This window comes from Falco peregrinus, chromosome 10 (assembly GCF_023634155.1).
Source record: "Falco peregrinus isolate bFalPer1 chromosome 10, bFalPer1.pri, whole genome shotgun sequence".
NCBI lineage: Eukaryota > Metazoa > Chordata > Aves > Falconiformes > Falconidae > Falco > Falco peregrinus.
In genome coordinates this window covers 18,764,732-18,785,917 of record NC_073730.1, presented here as the reverse complement: position 1 = coordinate 18,785,917, position 21,186 = coordinate 18,764,732, and the positions used below count along the sequence as shown (strand labels likewise).

At 44.4% G+C, this 21,186-nt stretch overlaps 1 protein-coding gene across 1 annotated transcript in view; it reads right to left on the bottom strand.

Annotated features, from left to right (window-relative positions):
* Positions 1 to 3,739, bottom strand: part of COL24A1 (collagen type XXIV alpha 1 chain) — a 147,748-nt gene extending 144,009 nt beyond the window's left edge. The window contains 1 exon segment of the mRNA XM_055815621.1: positions 3,485 to 3,739. Within this exon segment, the coding sequence (XP_055671596.1) occupies positions 3,485 to 3,540 (56 nt within the window). The 5' untranslated portion in view covers positions 3,541 to 3,739.
* Positions 3,740 to 21,186: the final 17,447 nt, after the last annotated feature.

Below are 21,186 nucleotides of genomic sequence, written 5' to 3'. Positions count from 1 at the left end.
ACACAGTGCACTCTAGCTAATGTCAAGAACAGATGAGTGATCAGCTAAGAGGAAAAAACAGTGACCAGAGACAACCATAGGGCTAGAGGTTCTCTAATATGTGGGAAAAGTTAGTCTTCCTTCTACCTTTTTTTACAAGTAAAACTTTTTGTAAATGAAACCACGTGCAACCTAAAGTGAAGTTGTACTTCCATAAGGGAAGCCCTCCATGGCCAAATATTAAAAAAAATACATAAATTCTGTGTTTCTGAGAGAATCCATTCACAGACACACACACACACACACCCTTTCCTGGTCAAAAACTTCTAAGCTGCAGAGCGGCCAGTTCTCAGTCTCCATTCTCCCACCAGCACTGCCACTAAGCCACCAGGCTCCCTGCTGTGTAATGCATACATGGCCTGATCCATCATCTGCTGTAGCTGCAAGGAACAAAGCAAGCAGCATGCAGAAACCCTGGACAGCACACCTTAGCTGGCCCCTAGCTCTTGGGGAGACTTGCCCTGTTGGGACACAACAACAGAAAAATGCAAAAGCATGTGGCAAGGAAGATGGCAGCTGACTTGAATGCTGGCTGCTTTTCCCCACTTAACATCACATATGAAGCTGTAACAAACTCCTTGGCTATGTCCTGTCCTAGAACCTAGGTATCTCTTGAGTTTCCTCTCCTCTTCCTACCTCTTCATCCTCTCTCCTATTTTACAGGCAAGCACAAGCTGGGGGCAACTATATATTTGTTTGGAGGAAAGCACTAGCTATTCCACCACTTAAAATACAGCTTATCTGTCTGATAATCTTTGACATCTTGTGGCTGTTTGCCTCTTCCTATGACTGGACAGTGACTATCTGTGTTTATTTTTTCCCATTAGTGGTGACAGATTGATGAGGAGACTGATAAGCTTCAAAGCAAGTTGTGGCAAGCAACAATGAAGAATTCCATCCTCTGAAGGCTATTCAGCAGTGTACAGAGCTTGGGTTTGGTCAGTGCATGGCAGTAGCCTCTTCATTCCAAGCTACTTTCCTAAACCTCAAGCTTAAAGGAAAAATACCACTACCTGGCTGCTAGAGAAGGCACGAAAATCTGTTGCCAGTGTCACTGACACAGATGCATTCAACCCTGTGCTCATCATCAGTGAGGATGGTTTAACCACCAGCACCTGCCCCCCGTGCACTGGCTCATTGGATCTCCTCCAAGGACCACTGGGGAAAATGGCCCAATTTGCATCCATCAGGCCTGAGGAGTGCTTTGGGAAAGGCAATAGCACCTTGTGGACAGAGATGCCCTGGGCCTCTCAAAGACCCCAGGCTGTTAAAAACCTTAAAGATCTGAAAATAAAGCTATCTTCCTTTGCTTCTATCATGAGATTAGCCAGCAGGTCCAGGGCTGCTTGCCAATTTTTAAGAGACCTACTATCAACATGGCTTTCTGAAAGGACACAACAGCCTCCAAAGCCTCTCCTGGGTGACAGCTGCACACCCTATGGGCACAGATGCCACTGTGCACCTAACCAGCAAGGGGAAAGCTCCCAAATCCTTTGCTGCAAGTTCACAGTTTGAAAGAAGAGGGAAAGGGAGAGACACAAGACAAGGTGAGAGTTAGAGAATGAAAAGACATATTTTCTTTCCTTTTGAGGCAGCATGGCCTAAAAAGAACCCTCAACAGCACTGTGGTTCAGAGAAAGGAGGCTCCCTGCCTGGTGGCCTGAACACTCTCTGGGCAGCATTTGGCTTAAGATGAGAAATTACCACATCCAGAAGAACAGTCAACTCTGTCAGTATTTCTAAAAGGAGAAAAAATGATGAAAAAATGTGATTTTATAACCATTTTATGAGTACATCCCTGATTTCTTACGCTAGTTTTCTTGTCTAGATAGGGTACACTGTTCTTGTCTATATTAAGGTAAAAGCATACAGCTCAAATTCCCGCCCCCATGAAAGACTCTTCTTTCAGGGCTTCTTTCTGTATGTTTTGTAGATGGCTCTTCAAACATTCTACAACTTGGCACTCTCAAGAAACAAGGGTAACACAAGGCTGGTTATGTTTTAAAATCAAGTATTCAGTCAACAAATGTGGCAAGAGATTTAGGAGTCATGCAGCTGTGGGCATTTAATTATTTAACCTGCAGAGACAGCCCTATACAGACAGCAGGTCTGACCTAATGGCATTTCCACAAAAAGGTGGTCTAGGTTGCAAGGAATTGACTGATTTGATATATGCTAAGGAAACCTGACCCCTTCACAAAGAATTCCGATTTCTTAACGCAGGCAAGCAACCAGGTTGCTTTCTCTATAGTCAAGTAAATTAGGTAAACAAGATAGAAGCATATCGTTACACATGCTGAAGCTATCTCTGATTTTGAACTCAGGTAAACTGCATCTCTGCTACCATTCTATTTTACCGTGATTCAATGTACATTTCTCTATCAGCAATATCCTTTTACAGATATCAAATAAACCCCTTTTTTAAATTACAGTCAAGACAATTCCTGAGGTCCCACAGCCACAGCCATTAAACACACAGATCTCCTGGGAAGGCCACCTTCAGGCAGCCACATAACTGCTCACAAGCGTTCAAGCGCACCCAGATTACACACTAGGCACGCTCTAGCAGCATAATCCTCGCTACAACAATCCTTCTCTCTGTCCCACTCGGAGCTCTCGGTAAACTTAAACCACAGCCAGAATAAAATAAACACTTTACAAAACGAGACGCATACCGGTAACCTCTATAATATCATTACAACTATCAAAAGTTCACAATCATCTTGCCTAGGCTGCTTTCAGGCAAACTACAGAGGAGAGCCGAGCTCTACCTTTGCATCGCAATTGACGAAGCATTAGAAGTACCTCTGCCTATTGCAGAGCATGGAAATACGGGGCACCTCAGCTGATCGTCCCTGTTAACAGAAGAGCAGACTCGGCTCTTGAACGTGAATTCTGCAGATTTTGTCCGCTCGCTGTGTTTCAACAGCTGGGTACCAGAAAGGAGATCACGCAGCCGTGTTCCTGGCGGCGCAGCGGCACCCCGGGCCCCAGGGCCCCGCTGCCGCCCGGGTGCAGGGCTGCGCTGGCCCCCGGGGCCGCCTGCCCCGCTCCGCGCTCCCCGCAGCCGGGCTGCCCGCCGCGGCACCGTGACACGGGGGCGCTGGACGGGACCGGGAGCATCCCGGCAAGCAAGAGGGAGAGACAAGGGAGAGCGCGGCACCGCCGGCGGCACAGGCGGGCTCCGTGCGGAGAGCCGGCACCCCGCAGCCCCCGCCGCTCCCCCGGGGGCACCTGGCACCTCGCGGGGCTACGGCTGGAGCTCGGAGGGTAGGGGTGTACGGACAGCCCGCCGGGGCCGCCGTCCGCTGCCCCCAGGAGGGGAACTGAGCCGCAGCCCGCGGCCCCTGCCCGGCCCCGCGGCGGGGGTGGCGGTGCGGTGCGCCCCGTCGCCGGCGGCCGGGGCAGCGGGGCCCGCCGTCACGCCTCCCCGGCTCCCGCTTACGTTTGTTCCGCGGGAGAGATGCGTCCTCGCCTTGTCCTCTCGGCTCCCAAATGCATTTGTATGCATTTGCCCGGGCAGCGGGGATCCGAGGGAAAGCCGGAGCCGAGCGCCGCGCCGCCGCTGGGTCAGGTCCTGTCCATGAAACCCCGCCGGCCCCGAGGTCTCCGCCGAGCTCCGCGCAAGCCCGAGGGCGGCCCGCGTACGGCCCGCGGGGGCGGGCACGGCGGGGGCGGAGGGGGGAGGGGGCGGGGGGCGCCGGGGGCTGGGTGGCGGGGGAGCCCCGCGGCTGCCCGCGGCGTGCGGCGGCGGAGCGGCGCTGCAGCCGCCTGCCCCGGCACCGGCGGCCCGCCCGCCCGGTGTTAAATTTCAGCGCCGGCTGCCTGGCGATTACATCAGCAGACACGGCCCCCGGGGCGGGCCGGCCCGGCCGCGCGTGCTGTCCCGCGCGGGTCCCCGCACCCGCCGGCGGCCCCGGGGCGTGCAGGGCCGGGCCGAGCCGAACCGGGCACCATCCGCCGTCCGCCCGCCCCGGCAGCGGCGGGGCTGGGGAGCGGAGCGGAGCGGGCGGCCCAGGTGCGCCCGGCAGCGCCGCTGCCCGCGTTGGGGCGGGAAAGCCGCGGGCAGGTGAGGCTGTCAGCGCATCCGAGGGGCGACAGAGCCTGCGGTTCCCGCTGGGCTTCAGCTGGAAGGCTCTGCAGAAGGCTGCACGTTAAATTACAATGGGGGGGCGGGGGGGAGAGATACGATGAAACGGCATAAAGAGGAAAAGCGGAGTGAGCTGGGGGTTTTGCATCCCGGGTATAATTGGAGTGGGGTCCAGCAATCCTCCCCCCAGAAGATGTTTGAAGAGCAGATGTAATTTGGTAGCATTATAACGCCAAAAGAAACATGACGCTCTCCGCTGTCTTCCTCCTAGAGACAAAGGTCTTTTTAGCTTTATTTTCCATTTTTCTTACCTTGTCCCAGCAACAGTCTATTGTAACTTTATCCCATAAGACATCTTTATGCAAACAGTCTCTCAAAACAAACCAGGTAGAGTTAAACACCACCAGACGTTGCAGTACATGCTGTACAGCAAACCTGTGGTTGAATCCTGCGGCCTTACTTGGGCAAAACTTCCATTGACCTAAGCAGAAACATGATGTCGGTTAGGACTGTGGTATTTGGCTCTCGCTGGGTGTTACAAGAATGAAGATTTCACATCAGACCTGCAGCAAGACCTTCAGGTTGTAGGTAAGAAGGAGAAAGGTGACACGAAATAAAACCAAACATATTCCCAAACAGAAGAAAACAAGAGAAGTGATAAGGCACAAAAAAAAGTTGTACAAGACAAGAATTTTATATTGTCGTTGTTCAGGGTGCTCCACTCAGCTGGAAAGGACTTTTCTGAGTGATCCAGATAGCTGGGGGTGGGAATTGTGAGGGAACCAAGGGCAAACCTAGACCATTGAATTTTCTTGGGGATCACAGCAGAAGAGTTATAGGGGGAAAAGTTATTCTCAGGCAACACACCAGAGTGTTTCAGTGTTTAATTTCACACTCAAATTAATTTTCAATACCTTGAATTGTTCAGAATCTATATAGTCTCACTAGCTACCATGGGATTTCCTATTTACATCACTTTTTGAAAGCCCAAAGGTACAATCTGACATTTTGCCTTCCTAATGCCCTTGCATTAAACAAAGAGACAGCAAAACGTGGAAATGTATTTGTTCACTGAAGAGAACATGGTGCCTGCCCAGGGAGGTGTTGAACAGTGCTGCAACAAAGTCTTTGGCAGTATTTCTGGTTTAAACCACACTTGAATGGCCTCCAATAACTGCAGTGTTATATTTCATTTAGTTTTGTTTCTTGGCATTAAGATGAACTAAAATGTATACATTACAGATTGGGTTTGGAATGGTTTGATGCCATTCCACGAAAACTATCAATCCCTTAAATAAGATGTCTTGTATGCAGTAGATGCATAATTGATTTCTTAACCTTTAGCATAAGCATTAGGGCCATTATGGAAAGAGTTCTGCCCTGAGTGACCCTGGATAAATCCTGCCCTTGTTTCGGCTCACATGGACAAGTACAGGAGCCAACCTGCAGCACACGGCAAGATGAGCTGGGGACATTACGTGCTGAGATCTCCCTTGCCAGCAGTGTTTGCGCTGAGGAAGGCACAACTTGACATGCTTGCAGCTGCACATGCAGGGTGGACACAAAGCTTTGCTGACCCTAATTATGCAGTGACTTAAAACAGTATAAAGTTAGAAAATTAGCATTGGTTGCTCAGTTTTCTATATTCAAAACTACAAAATGAAGTCCACAAAGTAGGCCACTACTCCTGTTCGGCACTTTGCTCCTTAGGTCCTTGTTACAGCCCCTGCTGTGGTTTGAACGCAGCCTCTGTGCTGTCTGGGCAGGGTCCTTGGCTGTTCTCAGGGGGCTGGGCAGGCCGTGAGGAGGCGAGGGCCAGGGGAAGGGTTGCCTGCGCCCTTCCATTTTCCTGCTGCACACAGCTCACACATCTCTGAATCACATAACCACAAACGGGTTGGGAATGTGCAGGGGATGCTCCTTGTTCCCTTCCCCGTGTCTCTGCCTGGCAGCTCTTGCATTTTGTTTTTGGACAAGTGACTAATGTTACTCTCCAGCTTAGTTGTCTTCCTTCAGTATTAACACCCCTCAGAGTTATGCTCTGAAGCTCCAACTAGAAGAAATTAGCACTATCTAATGCAGATGAAGAAAGCAAATGAAAAAGCACAAGGAAATGAAATTACTTCCCCAATGTCAGACATTGAGTGTGTGACACTGTTGGAAATCGCCCAGCAGTCCCCAACTTGTTGCCCAACTTGTGTTTTAGATCAGCTCCAAATCTTTTCTAAGCTTCATAGCAAAAATCGGTGTCAGTTTTATTCTTACACTTGCTTCTTCCAAGTGTTCTTACAGCCTAATAAGCAAAGCCTACTATGTTTAAAGCTATCAGATTACGTGTGTTTATTTCCAGAACTATATACAGCAGTCTATATACTTACACACATTGAAGGTCCATAAGTGTTAGCACTCAGTGCAACACAATGATGCTGGAGATGCATTTCCTATGGTAAATATCTCAAGATGCCATTTTTCCATGTCTGCTTTCTCCTGCTTGACCACAACCTATCCCTCATTTCTCTTACCTCTCGAAGTAAACCCAGGGATTACTGAAATACAAAATTAATTCTTTCAAGATACCATTTTTTGCCTTTCTGATATGATTAAAAGCTCTTCTTCTGTTTGTTTTCTCCTCTTCCAGCAGTTTTTTTCCTCCTTTCATGATCTGACTTGCTCATCTGTCACTCTAGATTACAGCTGCTGAGTTCCAGCCATGCTTTGGGGCACAGAACAGGAGCTGCTCTTAAACAGCGTGAGAGGCAAGGAAAATGGTTCCTATCTGTGATTCTCGTTCCAGAAAATGTACAGGAGAGAGCAATGGTTAGTCTATTGTCAGAGCCTAATCATAAAGAAAAAAAATTAATAAGAATTTGAAGGAAAATGTGTGAAATGTGAGGACTGAGTGTTGAAGCCGGAGACTTATCCCACTGCAGTCAGTAGGAGCTTTACCTCTAACTTGAGTAGGAGCAGAATGGGACCCACACAAGTTTCCTGGTATGGTCCCAGAATTAGGAATTTTTGGCAGAAGATCTGCTCTGCTATTGAGTTCCCTTTGGAGAACTGATTTTCCCCACACACCACAATATATGGTGTTAGGCTACGTACCAAAACTGCTGGAACCTAGTTCAGTAAAATTATTTCGAATTTTCTCTGTGGCAGCCAAAAAAAGTTTAACACATTGCTCCAGTTAAATAAAGTTACCAAGCTATCAAATATGATTAAGAAATACAAGAAATGGAAAGCATTACAATGTGTCTTTGACAACCGGCTAAAATTGAAGAAAGCGGAACTCCAGGTCTGAAACTATTACGTGTGTGTATTCTTTGTAGAAAGTGAAAAAAATTGTAATGACCAGCATTTGCCTTCTCTCTAGTTATGCCTGTTACGTCCTGATACAAAGAATTAGTGACAAGAATTCAGTTCTGAATATGCCAAAAACCTGGAAATGCCTTTAAAGAGCACAGTTGATGACACTTTAGGTTAATCCTATCCTTTCTTATTTTCTACTGGCAAACTAAAGAGACAACATAAATTTACATTCTGAAGAATTCAGAGTGGAGAGGGATTTTCTGCCCTGCAAGACCAACACACAAAAACCTGTAAGGGGAAAGGGCTGAGAGAGGAAAGGAGAGATGCGGTGGGTACAGGGGACCAAACTTAAGAAGTCCTGGCACACAGAGCAAAAAAAAGGGCATGACGGAGTCAGGACTAACAAAAATGCCAAGCCACAAATGACCATATAGACTAGTGAAATTCCTTAAGATGCTTAGTTAAAACAAACGAGGGAATATATCCAGCCTGGAGCAAGAAACAGAAGAGAGCCTCAGTGAACCACAAGACAGAGTAGAGGCTCCAGACCACAAGGCTCCAGTGGTTCCAACTGAGAGAGGTGTCTCACTGAGGCCAAGATACTTGCAATTGTTTACAAGACCAGGTATCATCCATTTTAGAAAGTCACTGCTATAGCAGAGACCCACCATAAAGCAGAGTAAAAGCTCTCAGAGAGCTGACACAGGCAACTGAGGCAAAGCCTTCTGGAGGAGCAACCCCACAGCAATCCAGCAGCTGAAGAGCTGTGACATCTTGTTCTGGTGATGGCACATCGTATGCCGTACCAGGAATGAGGAGAAACCTAGCCAAACACACAAGAAAATATGAAAGGAAGAGAGAAGCCTGAGAAGCTGTTATTAGGAAAGTAATAAGGGAATGGAAAATACAAGAGCAAGAATGAGTGCAACGTGGGAACCGTTGGAACGGCTCACCAAATGAGAAGAATCCAATTACCAAATAACCCAAACTGCCAAGAGAGAAGCACAGTAAATTTCCATCTCAAAGAGGGGGTCTGGAGCTGAAGAGCAATTGGTGAAAGAAAAAACAGAGAAGGAAAACCAGTGACTTTCATTTTTAGTTAATCTTTATCCCATCGTTGATGGAGTATTTTTCCATCCAGGCAGGAAGTGTGGACACCCACTCTTGCCGGCAGGAGGATGTATTTGACCTGAGGTATTTTCTGGGATGCTCATTGAACTGAAAACCCCCTTGTAGGTGAAGCCCATAAATATGACCAAGAGTCTGTATTTCTAGGACCAAATTACCACCTCTACCGATATGTGCCGAGAGAGACACAAGGCAAGCCCCAGCGGGTGTGTTTAATGTGCGTTCCCCCACCAGAGCGGTGGCTGTCACCTCCTGCCACGGGCATTCAGCAGCCTTGGTGGGGTCCCCTGCACCAGGGCTTCCCCAGCAGCAATCCCCAAAGCCTCCTTCCCATGGCAGAAGCTCTCCCTAAAGGATCCTGATTCTCTATCATTGTATAAAATTTGCCCTGTCTCCATCAGTAAAAGGCAGCAGAAGTCAGTTTTAGTGAAAAACAAAAGCTGTGGTTGCCCTGTGTGAAAAAACACTAGCTTGTAGCACCCAAGGGCACTTACTTAACCTTCTTGGTAGTGCTTCGTAGTGTCCTTTCACATTGGAAGGATAGGTCAAAAACCCCTTAGAGACATCTTACAGGACACCTTTCTGCAGGTATTTCCTGCAAGCCACTCTCTTTAAAAGAATAAAAGTGGAGCCCATTTGGAGTGAAACTGCCCATACTCGTACAGTTCTCTCAGCCTGTTAGCAGAATCTCATCAGCACTAAAAATTGCTCACACATCTGGAAGATCCAATGCAGTCATCTGAGAAGCATTTCATTCCCAAGCCACAGAGAACTCTGCATTAGGCCAGTCCTTTTCAAAGACATTCCCTTCCTTTTCTCAGCAACTGTGGGAGATGCTTCATTCGGCAGTTCGTTAGTCCTAGAAAAGTCTTGCTTGACCATCACTTCCAGCCCTGGAGCTGTGCAGGTTTTCACAGTGCTGTCCTGCAGCCAAAAATATGTGTTCCCAGATATTACTTCTGCAGTAACTAAAATACAGTTTTGGCTTGCTTCTGCAAAATTAGTTTCTGGCAACAGTAAAGGGAGTTTGCAGAAGCCTCAGTCCTCCTCTTTCTCACCTGATGAGAGGTAAGCTACTGATGCTCAGTGGCTAACACCAAGTTAAATCTCTGCCTTGGAGTAAGAAAACTTGGTCTCACATTAAAAAACCTTATAAGAATTTTCTTCCCAATTATAGAAGGAAAAAATTCCATGAGACTCCAGTTTAGCACCTTCAAAATGATGCAAAATACAGTTGTTTGAGGCAGCCACAATAACCCCATTTTCCCTGCCCAAACTTTTGAAGAGAGAGAAATTATACCATAATTCTATGAACGCTTAAGGACTCCAGCTTTGGGAAGAAAGAAATTTGATCACAAAAACATCAATAATTTGACCAACTTCACATAGTTATCTCAACCATTAACAATAAATGATTGCTCTGATATGTCAGAAAGTTTCCTCCAATTACCCACCAATTCTCTCCAGTGTTTTTTAAATATCTTGAGTCTCTTAACGCACAGCGTACCTAAATAGTGCAGAACAATGGAGTAATTTAAATCCGACATTTGTTGACATTCATCAGAACAGGAGCTTCCAGACTAAGTGTGTATTAATAATATCAGAAATTGCACTATTTCCCACTTTTTTTTTTTTTTCACAAGTCATCATCAGACTTCTTCAGTACTTGCTAGCTCCCAATAAAGGGAAAAAAATGGGAATTGTTTGTTAGTTTTCTTGGAATCTCTGGATTTAAGAAGAAAGCCAAAAATAATGTCAAGTACAACATGGTATTTTTGTATGATGAACGTTTGATTTCCAAATTAAGAATTCTAGATCAGGCATGTATAAAGGCAGGAAAACTTTTCTATAGAGAAAGAGACTTTTAAGTAGATTGCTTTTTCTGAAAATACCAGACAGATGAATATGTAGAATCCAAGACCAAAATACATTGGCACTAACTTCAATGCTGATATTTTTACAATAGTAATATAATTAATGTTTGTAAATCCCTTACAGCTGTACCACCAATATAGCATAGTATTTTTAATAGGCTAATTTCATGACATTATTTTTACAGATGAAATATTGATCTTGTTTTTCAGTTATTTAAATTTGATTAGATATGTGAGCGAGAACTACTGTTGCAGGAAAATAAAAGACTAGGTCTTTCACCAAGTACAGAATTATTTCAGAGCAACCCTTCCGCTCTCCCCACTCTTGTAACGTAAAAAAGTAAAACTGAATTAAATACTCCTATAAATGCTGATCTAAAAAAGAAAAGAAAAGAAAAAATTATGAATACGTCTGAAAGATGAGACTTTTTTTCTGCTTGGATCAAACAAGCTCATCAAGCCAGATGTGCCTGGATTATTCTCATTACAGAAAGCCATAAAAACCTCATGGTTGTTTAGTTATCCGGTGCTGGCTTAGACATAGTCAAAACTCAAACAACAGATGATATGAGTAACTGCACCATGTTGACCCAAACAAACACGCAACAGTTTAATGAATGAACATCATCGAGGTTGAGAAGTCCAGAACTTGCCAAAGAACCAGCATTACCTTCTGTTTGCAACCTTGCATTGCACACTAGGGTCCATGGATTGTTTTTCACAGGGCTCCAGCCTTCTTCTGGTGCCCCAGGTCCTCCAGAGACGGGCGGGCATTGCACCCCAGGACCCACAGGAAGCATAGGGGTGAAACCCACAGTGTCCCTCCCGGACACAAGTGAACTGCTGCATTTTGAAAGGCTCACAACCTGTGTGAATTGCAATGACAAGGCAAGAGACATCAGGCTGGTGCAAGCATCTTCTTTGCTGCCAGATTTCAGCCATTTTCTTTGAAGCAGAAGATGCCAAACCTTACTTCAGTCACCATTGTCAAACACAGGCACAATAATATACTTTTTACCTCCCTCCAGAAACTACTGGGTCTGTTTAAAGTTTTCTGAAACCATCCAGCTGAGACAGACATTCACACAGACCAAAATGTAGACATTGCTAAAACCAACAGGAGGAAAAAAAAATACATAAAAATTCTATAGTTTGTTCTTTTTCTATTTGATAGTTTGAGCATCACTTCTTTTTGTCTTAAGCACTTATGGCATTAGAATGTGCATACAAAGAATAGCATTTATGGTTATCAGATGTTTAGCTTTGCTTTAAATTTGTTGGCCAACACATGTATGCTAACTGCTCTTTTCCAACCAAAGTGTTCTCTCTCAATAGCTAATTTGCAGTGATTTCAAAGTTACATATGTAAATATAACAGCTTTCTTATTTGCCTGTTGGAACAAAATGGATTTTAATAAAAATTTTCGACAAATTATTTTATTCCTTTACAAAGAATTGCAGCTATAATCTTTCTTATCTTAGAAAGTATTTTTATAGTTTAAATACACATTAAAGAGTTGGACAAATATCCCCAAATGTTTTCAGAAGATTTGCATTATTCTTGAAGTGACATTATTGACTAGAAAATATTTCCTTAAGCTTAATATTCTTTGTAAGTTGTTTTTTTCAAGATGGGTTTATTTGTGTGTGTGTATCTTTTTGTTTTGTGGGGGTTTTTGGGGTTTTATTTTTTGCCATTCACTGCAGTAGCTGGTGCAGTATGAGGCTGATTATAAGACAGAGCCTTGCTGTTAAAGTTTGGGCAGTTCATTTGGAGTATTCACAGGTCCTAAACCACCACATTTGTCAAAGCAAACTCATGAGGAAACAGTGGCAATCAAAAGGTGTTAAATTTTCCAATACGTAAAAGCCTATCTTCAAATCCATCTGGGTATTTCAGTGGTACACTTCTTTAAATGAACATAACATTCTTGTTTGGAAATGTCATCCCTACCAGGTCCAGTTTACCTTTGCAGAATCCCAGTAACTGTCAAATACACCCATGGGTTTTGTGGAAGAACTCCAGATTTCAGGAACATGGTCACAGGGCAAGGGAGCATTTCGCACACGCCTCAGAGCCAGCAGCAGCTCTGTGCCTTCACTCAGCACCATTTTCTGCACTTTGAAGGATGGAAGAGATTTTTAAGACCTTTGGTTTAGTAAACTTGGGGTTAGGAAACTTCCTTCTGGGCTCTGTACGGATTGCTTGAAGAAATATGTACTAGCAACAGCCGAGCAAGCATGCCCTTGTCCTACATGCAGAGCTGGAGGCAATCCATCAGTCTGTACAGATGAGGACATGCATCCATTTTAAGAAAAAGATCACTTCATTATCTTAATAATACTTTTAAGGAAATACTGGTGCCTGCAGAAGCACTAAAGGCTGATGGCTGCTGTCAGACCATCATCAAGTAGCAGGAAGAATCCCAGCGCCACCAAAGCTGCTTGTTCTGTGCTATGGGATTGTATGCACTGAAGTTACTTCATTTGGCAATCTAACAGGAAAAAAAAAGACAATTTTCGTTTTGTATAGCAGCAGGTAACACATTACTCCAGATTCGTAAATAATTTAACAGAATAGTTATCAGAGAAATATTTTCTAAGAGCGACAATCACTTCCTTGTTGATGTTAGGGGATTTATTTTCTGTTCTTTCCTATGCCTCTCCAGTTCAGCTGCTTCCCCCATTTGACAATCTTCCATAAAGACACTGAAGAAAATGATACCACAAAGCATTTGGAAGAGGGAGTGTTTACAAAGCACATAAATAGACTGTGCTGTATCCAGAGTAATTAGCTGTAAGCAAAGTAATAAAAAATGTGGAGAACTTACAAGTATGCCAGATGACTGAAAATCCAAGATTTATTCAGACGTTAGAGATATATGCATATAGGATGCAACCTAGGATAAATGCCACTGCATAATCTGAGGGCAAAAAATAATCAATGTGCTACATTCAGACCAAACGCATGTAATACAGCTGAAATATCAATCGAGCCAGATGTTAATTTAGCTCATGAGCCTAAAAATACATTTCTGCAATTTTATGCACAATGTGCAAGGCAGGATGTGTTTTTCCAGACCATCTACTGAAAACTGAATTATTCTGAAAGAGCCTTAAAAACCTTAACATTCTTCAGAACCTTGCCATTGCAAATACAGCTTCTGAAGAGAATTGTTTAGAAAAAGAACAGTAAACACTGAAAATATACCTCCTTCCCACCGTGTAAGCAGCCAGCTTGCAGTGAAAAACCCTCGCCCTCCTTGCCCCCTGCTGTTATGTTTTAAAAATCAATGCAAGGCTCCATCAAATCAATGTTTATTTCAGACAGGGAGTTTTTGGCTGAGCTGTAGCTAATGTCCTTGGCGTGTTTTAAGTAGCATATCAGAATGAATCATCTGCTTTGGTAATTCTGTATTATATTACTTCTCTAAACAAGAGACAGTAATGTGTAGCAAGGGAACCTTTAAAGGGTTTAGTCTCCAGTTTGGGAGACAATTACACATACACATGCTGTGATATGTGACCGCAGTCCACCAAACAGCAGTGACTCTGAACTTACACACTCCATATGAACCTCACTCTTGATTTACCTCCTCTCGTCTAAAATACTAACTAACCCTCCCACATTGTATTTCCCAGGAGAATATAATACAGGAGAAACCCTTGCAATTGCATCATCTGAACCATTTTGTTTTTCTAAGGGTCTAAGTGCAGGACACCAACAGAAGCCTGCAGCGCTTTCCAGCCGCAGACAGGAGCTGGTTGCAGAAGGCAGCACACAGGGCGCAGGGGATGTGTTACCCCCCAGCCTGCGGCACCGCTAGGTTATTTCTAAGCAAAGTATCAAATGCATGCAGAACATGAAAAATGCTGATAGTTGCCATAATACATGGCGATCATCTCAAACTCAGTGGCTTTTGGGGCCATTGGGATCCCTTCTTGCTCTCAGAAATACACTTTTTTGCAGAGGCACATTCAGAGGCTGGGGTAAATCTGGCAGCTGGAGATAGTTGCTGGCTGTGCTGCTAGTCTCTCCCATGAATTTCTGGCTTCAGTTAGGCACCATCAGTAACACTGTGCCTCTCCATGGGATGCAAGACTCATGGTCTTGTTTCATTTCATTCACAGAATCACGGAATGGTCAGGGTGGGAAGGGACCTTTGGAGATCACCTGGTCCAACCCCCTGCTAAAGCAGGTTCTTCTGGAGCAGGTTGCACAGACTCATATCCAGGAGGGTTTTGAATGTCTCCAGAGGAGGAGACAGTGGTTTCCTCTTCTCCCCCAGGAACTGCTCTCCACAGTGATACCACCAGGTAAGTACACCATAGCAGAGTCTGGTCCTTTGCAACCTTGCATCTGTGTTCTTTCTCAACCATAGCGCAGTAGCATGGGGTTTCTAAACACAAGATTACTTCCTTCCCAGTCTGCTGTGTAGCTCCAAGTGCTGTAAATGCAACAAGCTTGATGGATGTGGCACTTCAAATTGCATTTGGCGTCTTTTTTTGTCCTGTAGCGCATAAATCTATAGAGGTTATCCTTCCAAACGATACCAGCTGTGTTATGACAACTTTTTTAGTTCTCAGTTATTTGGGTTGACATTTCTACCACTACAATAAGCTCCACATCATAGACTGGCTATTGTGTGCCTGTGCTCCTGCATCCAAAAGAACTGTTAACAGCAGTACACTACACCCGGATGATATTCCTGCTCAATTTTAAAACAAAACAGGAATAGTCTACTAATAGGAAATAATTTAGTTTTCCTGTTTAACTCAGTTGCACCTCCTGACCATGTCCCCAAAATCACTAGGAGCCTCATTCTTTTGCATTTTGCTTCTCCTGCACAGAGCTTGGACCCTGTGCCTTGTGCCTCTTCCTGCTCTTTCCCCCTCAGCTTGTGCTGTGTGAAGCTGTAAAGCAAGACTGTTTGGCATCTTGTTTGGCATTCTGCTTTCATTGACAGCTGAGCTTTCCTGTGTTCCCTCTAAGGGGAAGAACACACACAAAGGTAATTATGGGAACGATACAATGCTGTACATCTGAACAGTAATTCATAGAGCTGCATCTTGTATATGGCTTTAAGTTATGTGGTCCTTATGCAATAGATTTATTGGAGTACTTTGATAACCTCTCAAAAGATTTCAGCATAATCAGGAAAGGTTTCTTTGGCAAATGATCTGGTGTTTTTTCTACTGGTTGTATGCAAGCACGAAATTAATATTTTTCCTACTTTAATGACATGGATTATTCCCGCCCCCTGCCCCCCTCTTCCTACTGGCAATTTTAAAACTATGTTGCATACCCATCTATCTTAAATTTTCTTAAATAGATACCAGGCTATAGCACTACAAGTAGAGATCTGAAATAGAAGGGCAAAGTATTTTTTAGTAAATTAATATTAATAAAAAATATTGAACTTACGTGCAACCCAACACTGTCATTCAGAGGCTGAAACATGCCATGGATAACTCAAAGAGAACTATGACAGTGTTTGTAAAACTTTTTTCCTCCAATATAATTAGGGAAAAACAAAATTTCTTTCTTCCCCTTTCCCCAGCCAGCATATTTTAGTCAGCTTAGGCAACTGGATTAAAACTGCCCAAGTTGCTTTCAAAGTGTTAGAAACAGCTCTCTCCACTCACTGGTTCCAGTAACAGATCATACAATAGCTTTATCCTGCCCTTGTACTTACACATTGGGTCTTGGTTGGTGTCGTGTGTGTGCGCGTGTCCAAGATGTTCTGACATTTGAAAAATTACTTTTATGTGGTTTATTGACAGCATAATTTAGCTCAGGAAATGTTGTAGCCAATTGTATGAAAATCTTGAATTGCTTTCTCAACTACAGGTAATGACGTCTCACACCAGGGGGTTATTTTTGTCTGCTTCCTTTTGTCATATTTTCAGTTTTATTTTAGCTTGCAATTGTGCAATCCTGAATGTGCTACAGTAGGAATTCATCATGAGAGGGGAATAGCAAATCACTACCGGAAAACTTGTGTTGTCTGGATACTGTTTCATATGTAAAGGAGTAAAATAAGTACTTACAAATAAGTTGCAGGGGATCAGTTTTAGTCTCTCAGTACAGCAAGTCAAGCCATGCTCTGGAATGATACTCAGAAGTATAACTCATACTTTGCAAGTCTTCTCTTCAACAAGAGTGGTTAGGAAACCTTTTGCTTAAACACGGTCTGGTCATGAGTCCCTTGTTTCAATGATGAAAATCAGATTTGAGTTGACTAATTTCAGATTCTCCTTTCCAGAGAAAAGCTTACTGCAAAAGAGATTAGGAAAGCAACAGGACAATAAAATTTGTATGTTTTGATGCCTCAGAGAGGAGCCTGGATGTGCTGCTGAGCCAGAGGCACCATGTGCTGCCCCTGCCTTGCCATCCCCATGCACAGGCTGGCGTGGGGTACAGAGCTGCCTCTCCAAGAAAGGAGCCAGGACAGATATCCATCACTCCCCATATGCACCACCTGCCCCCTGACTCTGGTGGCACCCCCGGGGGCAAACCTCTGCGGCTGCTCAGCCAGGAGATGCAGATCGAGGGACAGCATACAACAATCTAGCATCCTAAACTGACAGTAAAATAGTTCATGCAGCAGGTCTATTATCAGCTCCAGCTCCTTGTAAGCAGCTACCCTGAAACACATTATCCTGTTTTACTTTATGTCTAATCAAGCTACACCAACACATCCTCTTTTCTCCAGTATTTCTACCTGCAAAAAGCTACCTACTGCTTTCATATATACAAATATTCAACGAAAAAGTTGCAGCCTATGATGTTCTTTTCAAAAAGACAGATTTTAACTTCTTTTCTGCAGAGGCTCTCACAGGCACGTCTCAGCTCTTCTACAGTTTCACACACAAATACTTACAACCAGTAGCAAATGCCCATGAGGGGAGTGAGGGGTCTGTGTTTCCTGGTTTATTTTGGATTTAACCTCAACGAAACCAAGGAGACTTACCAACTTCATTTCTTTGTGCCATCATGACTGAAACAATAGCTGCCAACGCTATCGCCAGCCACACGACACCATTTGAAGCCAAACACACTTCAGGGTGGGAAGATTCACAGGTAGTTTTGGAAAAATATTTGTGTGCCTGTGACAGGAATAGAAAAACTACCCGGGGGGGTGGCAGCATTGGGGAAGAAACTAGCTTGAAAGCATTAGATGTTGAAACAGCTTCTTTGGGAAGATCTGAGAGATCATCAAAGTATGAATACTTACTGAAAAGATACTTTTCCTTCTTTGACTTTTCAGGTACTAGGAAAAGATTTTGTAGGTGTTAAGTGTGACTGCTTCGGAGAATGGTTAATTCCACTGTTAGGTGATACTCTACTGGAACAACCTGTCAGACCTTTTTTGCAAACCCGTCATGCAAGTGAAGAAAAATTGTGAGAGTACGTTGGCCCCAAACCTTTGAAAGGTTAGTTTATAGACTCCATAGCTTTATACAAACAACTTCAAACTTTAAAATCTGAAGATACATGCCTAACTTGGAAGTCTGCAATGACACATGTGTTCAGGAGAACATCAATCTCTCTATGAAGAAAGAACATTTCTCACCCTGAGCCTGACACTGTGCTTTCTCAGGGAGGACGAAGCACGGGCAGTTTACTTCCAGGACCTCGCAGGCAGGGCTGCTTTACAGCTTCCTTATGTTAAGATCCAGGGACAGATGGACTGCACTTTCAGCAGCCTCTGATGAGCTGCGTTTTCACCACAGAAGACTTTTGCCTGTTCTTTACCCAGAACCTAAACCATGACCCTCCCCTCACTGAACGTGAAAATTGTACAGGGGAAACAGCATGCAGAAAACTCCCCTAGTCACCAAAATACCTCAGTCTTTAGAGAATCAGAACTGTGTCAGGCCAACATAGAAGTGGAAATGGGAAAACGAGGTATCCACCTGTCATAGCCGGCTGCATCATGGGCTGCTTTGGGTGTAACCGTTGTGGTGGGTTGTTTTCAATGCCAGCCTGCAGGCAAAGCGTTACTGTGCCATCCTCAGGGTGACAGGGGTCAGCATTGTAAGGAGGTCTAAAACACCACCAGGACTGCAGTTCTTCAAATTCATTGGCACATATCCTGCCTGAAGGGCCACGTTACCTTCCCCCACATACACCACTCCCTTGGCCTGGCCAACGTGAGCACCAAGCAGCTGCACTGAAACACATTTTTACTGCTGGTTTCTAACCTCACCACGATGAAGCAAGCACATGGGAACTACACCAGTATCAGTCCTGGTGGCCGAGGCCTGAAGGGCCAAGGCAGGAAGCTGTGCCAACACGAACAGGGCAGAGGAGGCCGGATAGCTGGGCAGGGGCCTCCATGCCTTGCTCTGCAGAACAGGTCAATCGGCTGCATTACAGGTGAACACACTGCCAGTATAGCTGCGCTAGGATTCATGCCATCGGCCAATGGATTTTAGAAGATTTATCAAGTTCAGTATTATTGTCAGGCAGAAATAATCTACCTCTAGGAAAGCCAGAAATCCCAGAGCTGGAAGAGGAGAACAGTTTAGTATAGTTTCAGGTTACCATCACACCTCCCTCATTCTGGGTGCTAAGGGATCCCAGGTGCAGCAGGGATGGCAACTCCCTTGGGCTGCCCACCAGCTCCAAAGCAGCCTGCACTCCCATGCAGCATGGCTTTGCCCTCAGCAGTCCTTCCCCAGATATGCAGCACTTGCTCTGGGGCCTGAGGGACAACCCTTGGAAAGAGGCTTTGGCAGGGCTTCAGCAGCACAGGAGCCCCCCAGTCCTGCAGGTTACTCATGACAGTGCAGTCACCAGGGATGGGGGTCTCCCCGCTGATCCGCAGGGAACAGCAACTAGAGAAGAGTCATCACTGGGTGGGACCAAATCCTGCTGCACCTCAGGTGCTGCAGCCAGGCATGCAGGGCTGGTTCAACGACATCCCCTTGGACACCAGAGTCAAAGCTAAATGCAATTGAGAATATAGTCAATAGTCATTTCAGCTGCTTATATTTCTCATGTACGTTCAATCAGCTCTGTCCTCACTTAAATTTGTTTTCTATTAACTGCACTGATTTCCATGATGATATGCTGGATTTACACTAATGAGAATAGAACCAGACCTGCTGAATTCTTAGCAGTTATCTTTTTTTTTTTTTTCTCTCCAGCTCATCTAGTAACAAGGCATGGGACAGACTTACTCAGGAACACTTCTTCAGCCAACAAGTGACATTAACAAGAAAAACTGGAGGAAGTATTGTCATTCTTCACAATACATTTGTAAGTGACAAAAATCCTTTGCATCTGGAATTTTTGTTTAGCCAGCAGGTACTTTTCATCATTTGCTAGAATATTATGTCTGTAACAGAAAGGCAATAAATAATCCAACAAAAACAGCTGACATCTATAAAGCATATCAATTATTGATGTCTGACTTGGGACTTGGACAGAACTGAACTGGTGGCAAAGCAAAGGAATCATCTCTCAGAGCGTTTCATAGTAAAGAACACCAGAAAGTATCTAGCATAAATTACTTTTCCATTTCATTTCCTGATTCAACAGCCTTTTTTAAATGAATGAATGCATCTTCCAGATGACTTTTGCAGACTTGTTTTAGACAAGGAAATGGAAAAGGCTGTGGTTGATGCATTAAAAAGAGAAGGCTGTGTAAGCTTTTCTATGTTTCCTCTTCATTCTAGGTAAAGTTGAACTCTGACTTTCTTGTAGAAAGTTTATTGGAATGGATAAATATTACAGATATCTGAAAACAGCAACGACTTGTAGCTGATGACCTTTGCATGGATTAATTATGGAAAAAACTAAAAGGAAAGAAGGGTTTATGCAGGTACTATAAGCAAGCCCAGGAAACATGGCACATTTGTGAGAAACATGAAGAGGTGATGTTTGACTAACAGTAGACAAGACGCTAAGCCACATCTTATTGTGATGCTTTTTGCATGGTCAAAGAATGCTTTAAGGGCCAGGTACGATAGGAAGCTTGTAATGAACACTAATGAACAATGAATACATACGTTAGAGCAAGGAAATTCTACTGATTTGTGTTCTTGGAGGGGTTCTCCCCTTTTATCCCTCTCTCAAAATCAGGATAAGCAAGATGTCTCCTTCACTATTGCAAATATGACTTCCATGAGAAACACATCTGAGCATCCCGTACAGGGAGGGTGGAGGTGGTTCCAGTGACCATAGCTCAGAACAGGGCCATTGCACTTACACATTGGGACTGATGGCTTTCCCATTTCTGCCAATTCCTCAACATTGCTTTAGCAGAAAACACCGTTATTTATGCTTCAAACTCCCTTCTGTATTCATGCAAAGTAACCTTACCATAAATGAGAATCAGACCCAGATGTCTTTACAGGAAATACTACATGAGAAAAAATGCATAGCCCTACAAATATAGAAGCCTTTCCTCTCTCCATCCATTTCCAAACCTGAAATTTTCCTTAGACATATAAAGACACATATAATTAAGGACATTGAGCTGGCTGTAGGGATGCATATTTGTAGCCTTGCTCTAAGTTAGGCCATTGAAACAGAAGTGGTGAGACAGACCACTAATCAAGGAGAAAACCATTTATAGAAGGAAGAAAGGAAGGAGGGGGCACAGCTTGCCTGCCTGAAGATCAAGCAGCAGCCTTGCACCTGCCATGGGCCCCATTACAGAAGTGACACTTCCTCCCCGCCCCTGCCCCAACACTCCCAGAGTCTCTGCCCAGAGCCAGCCTTCGCCCAGGTGCCCT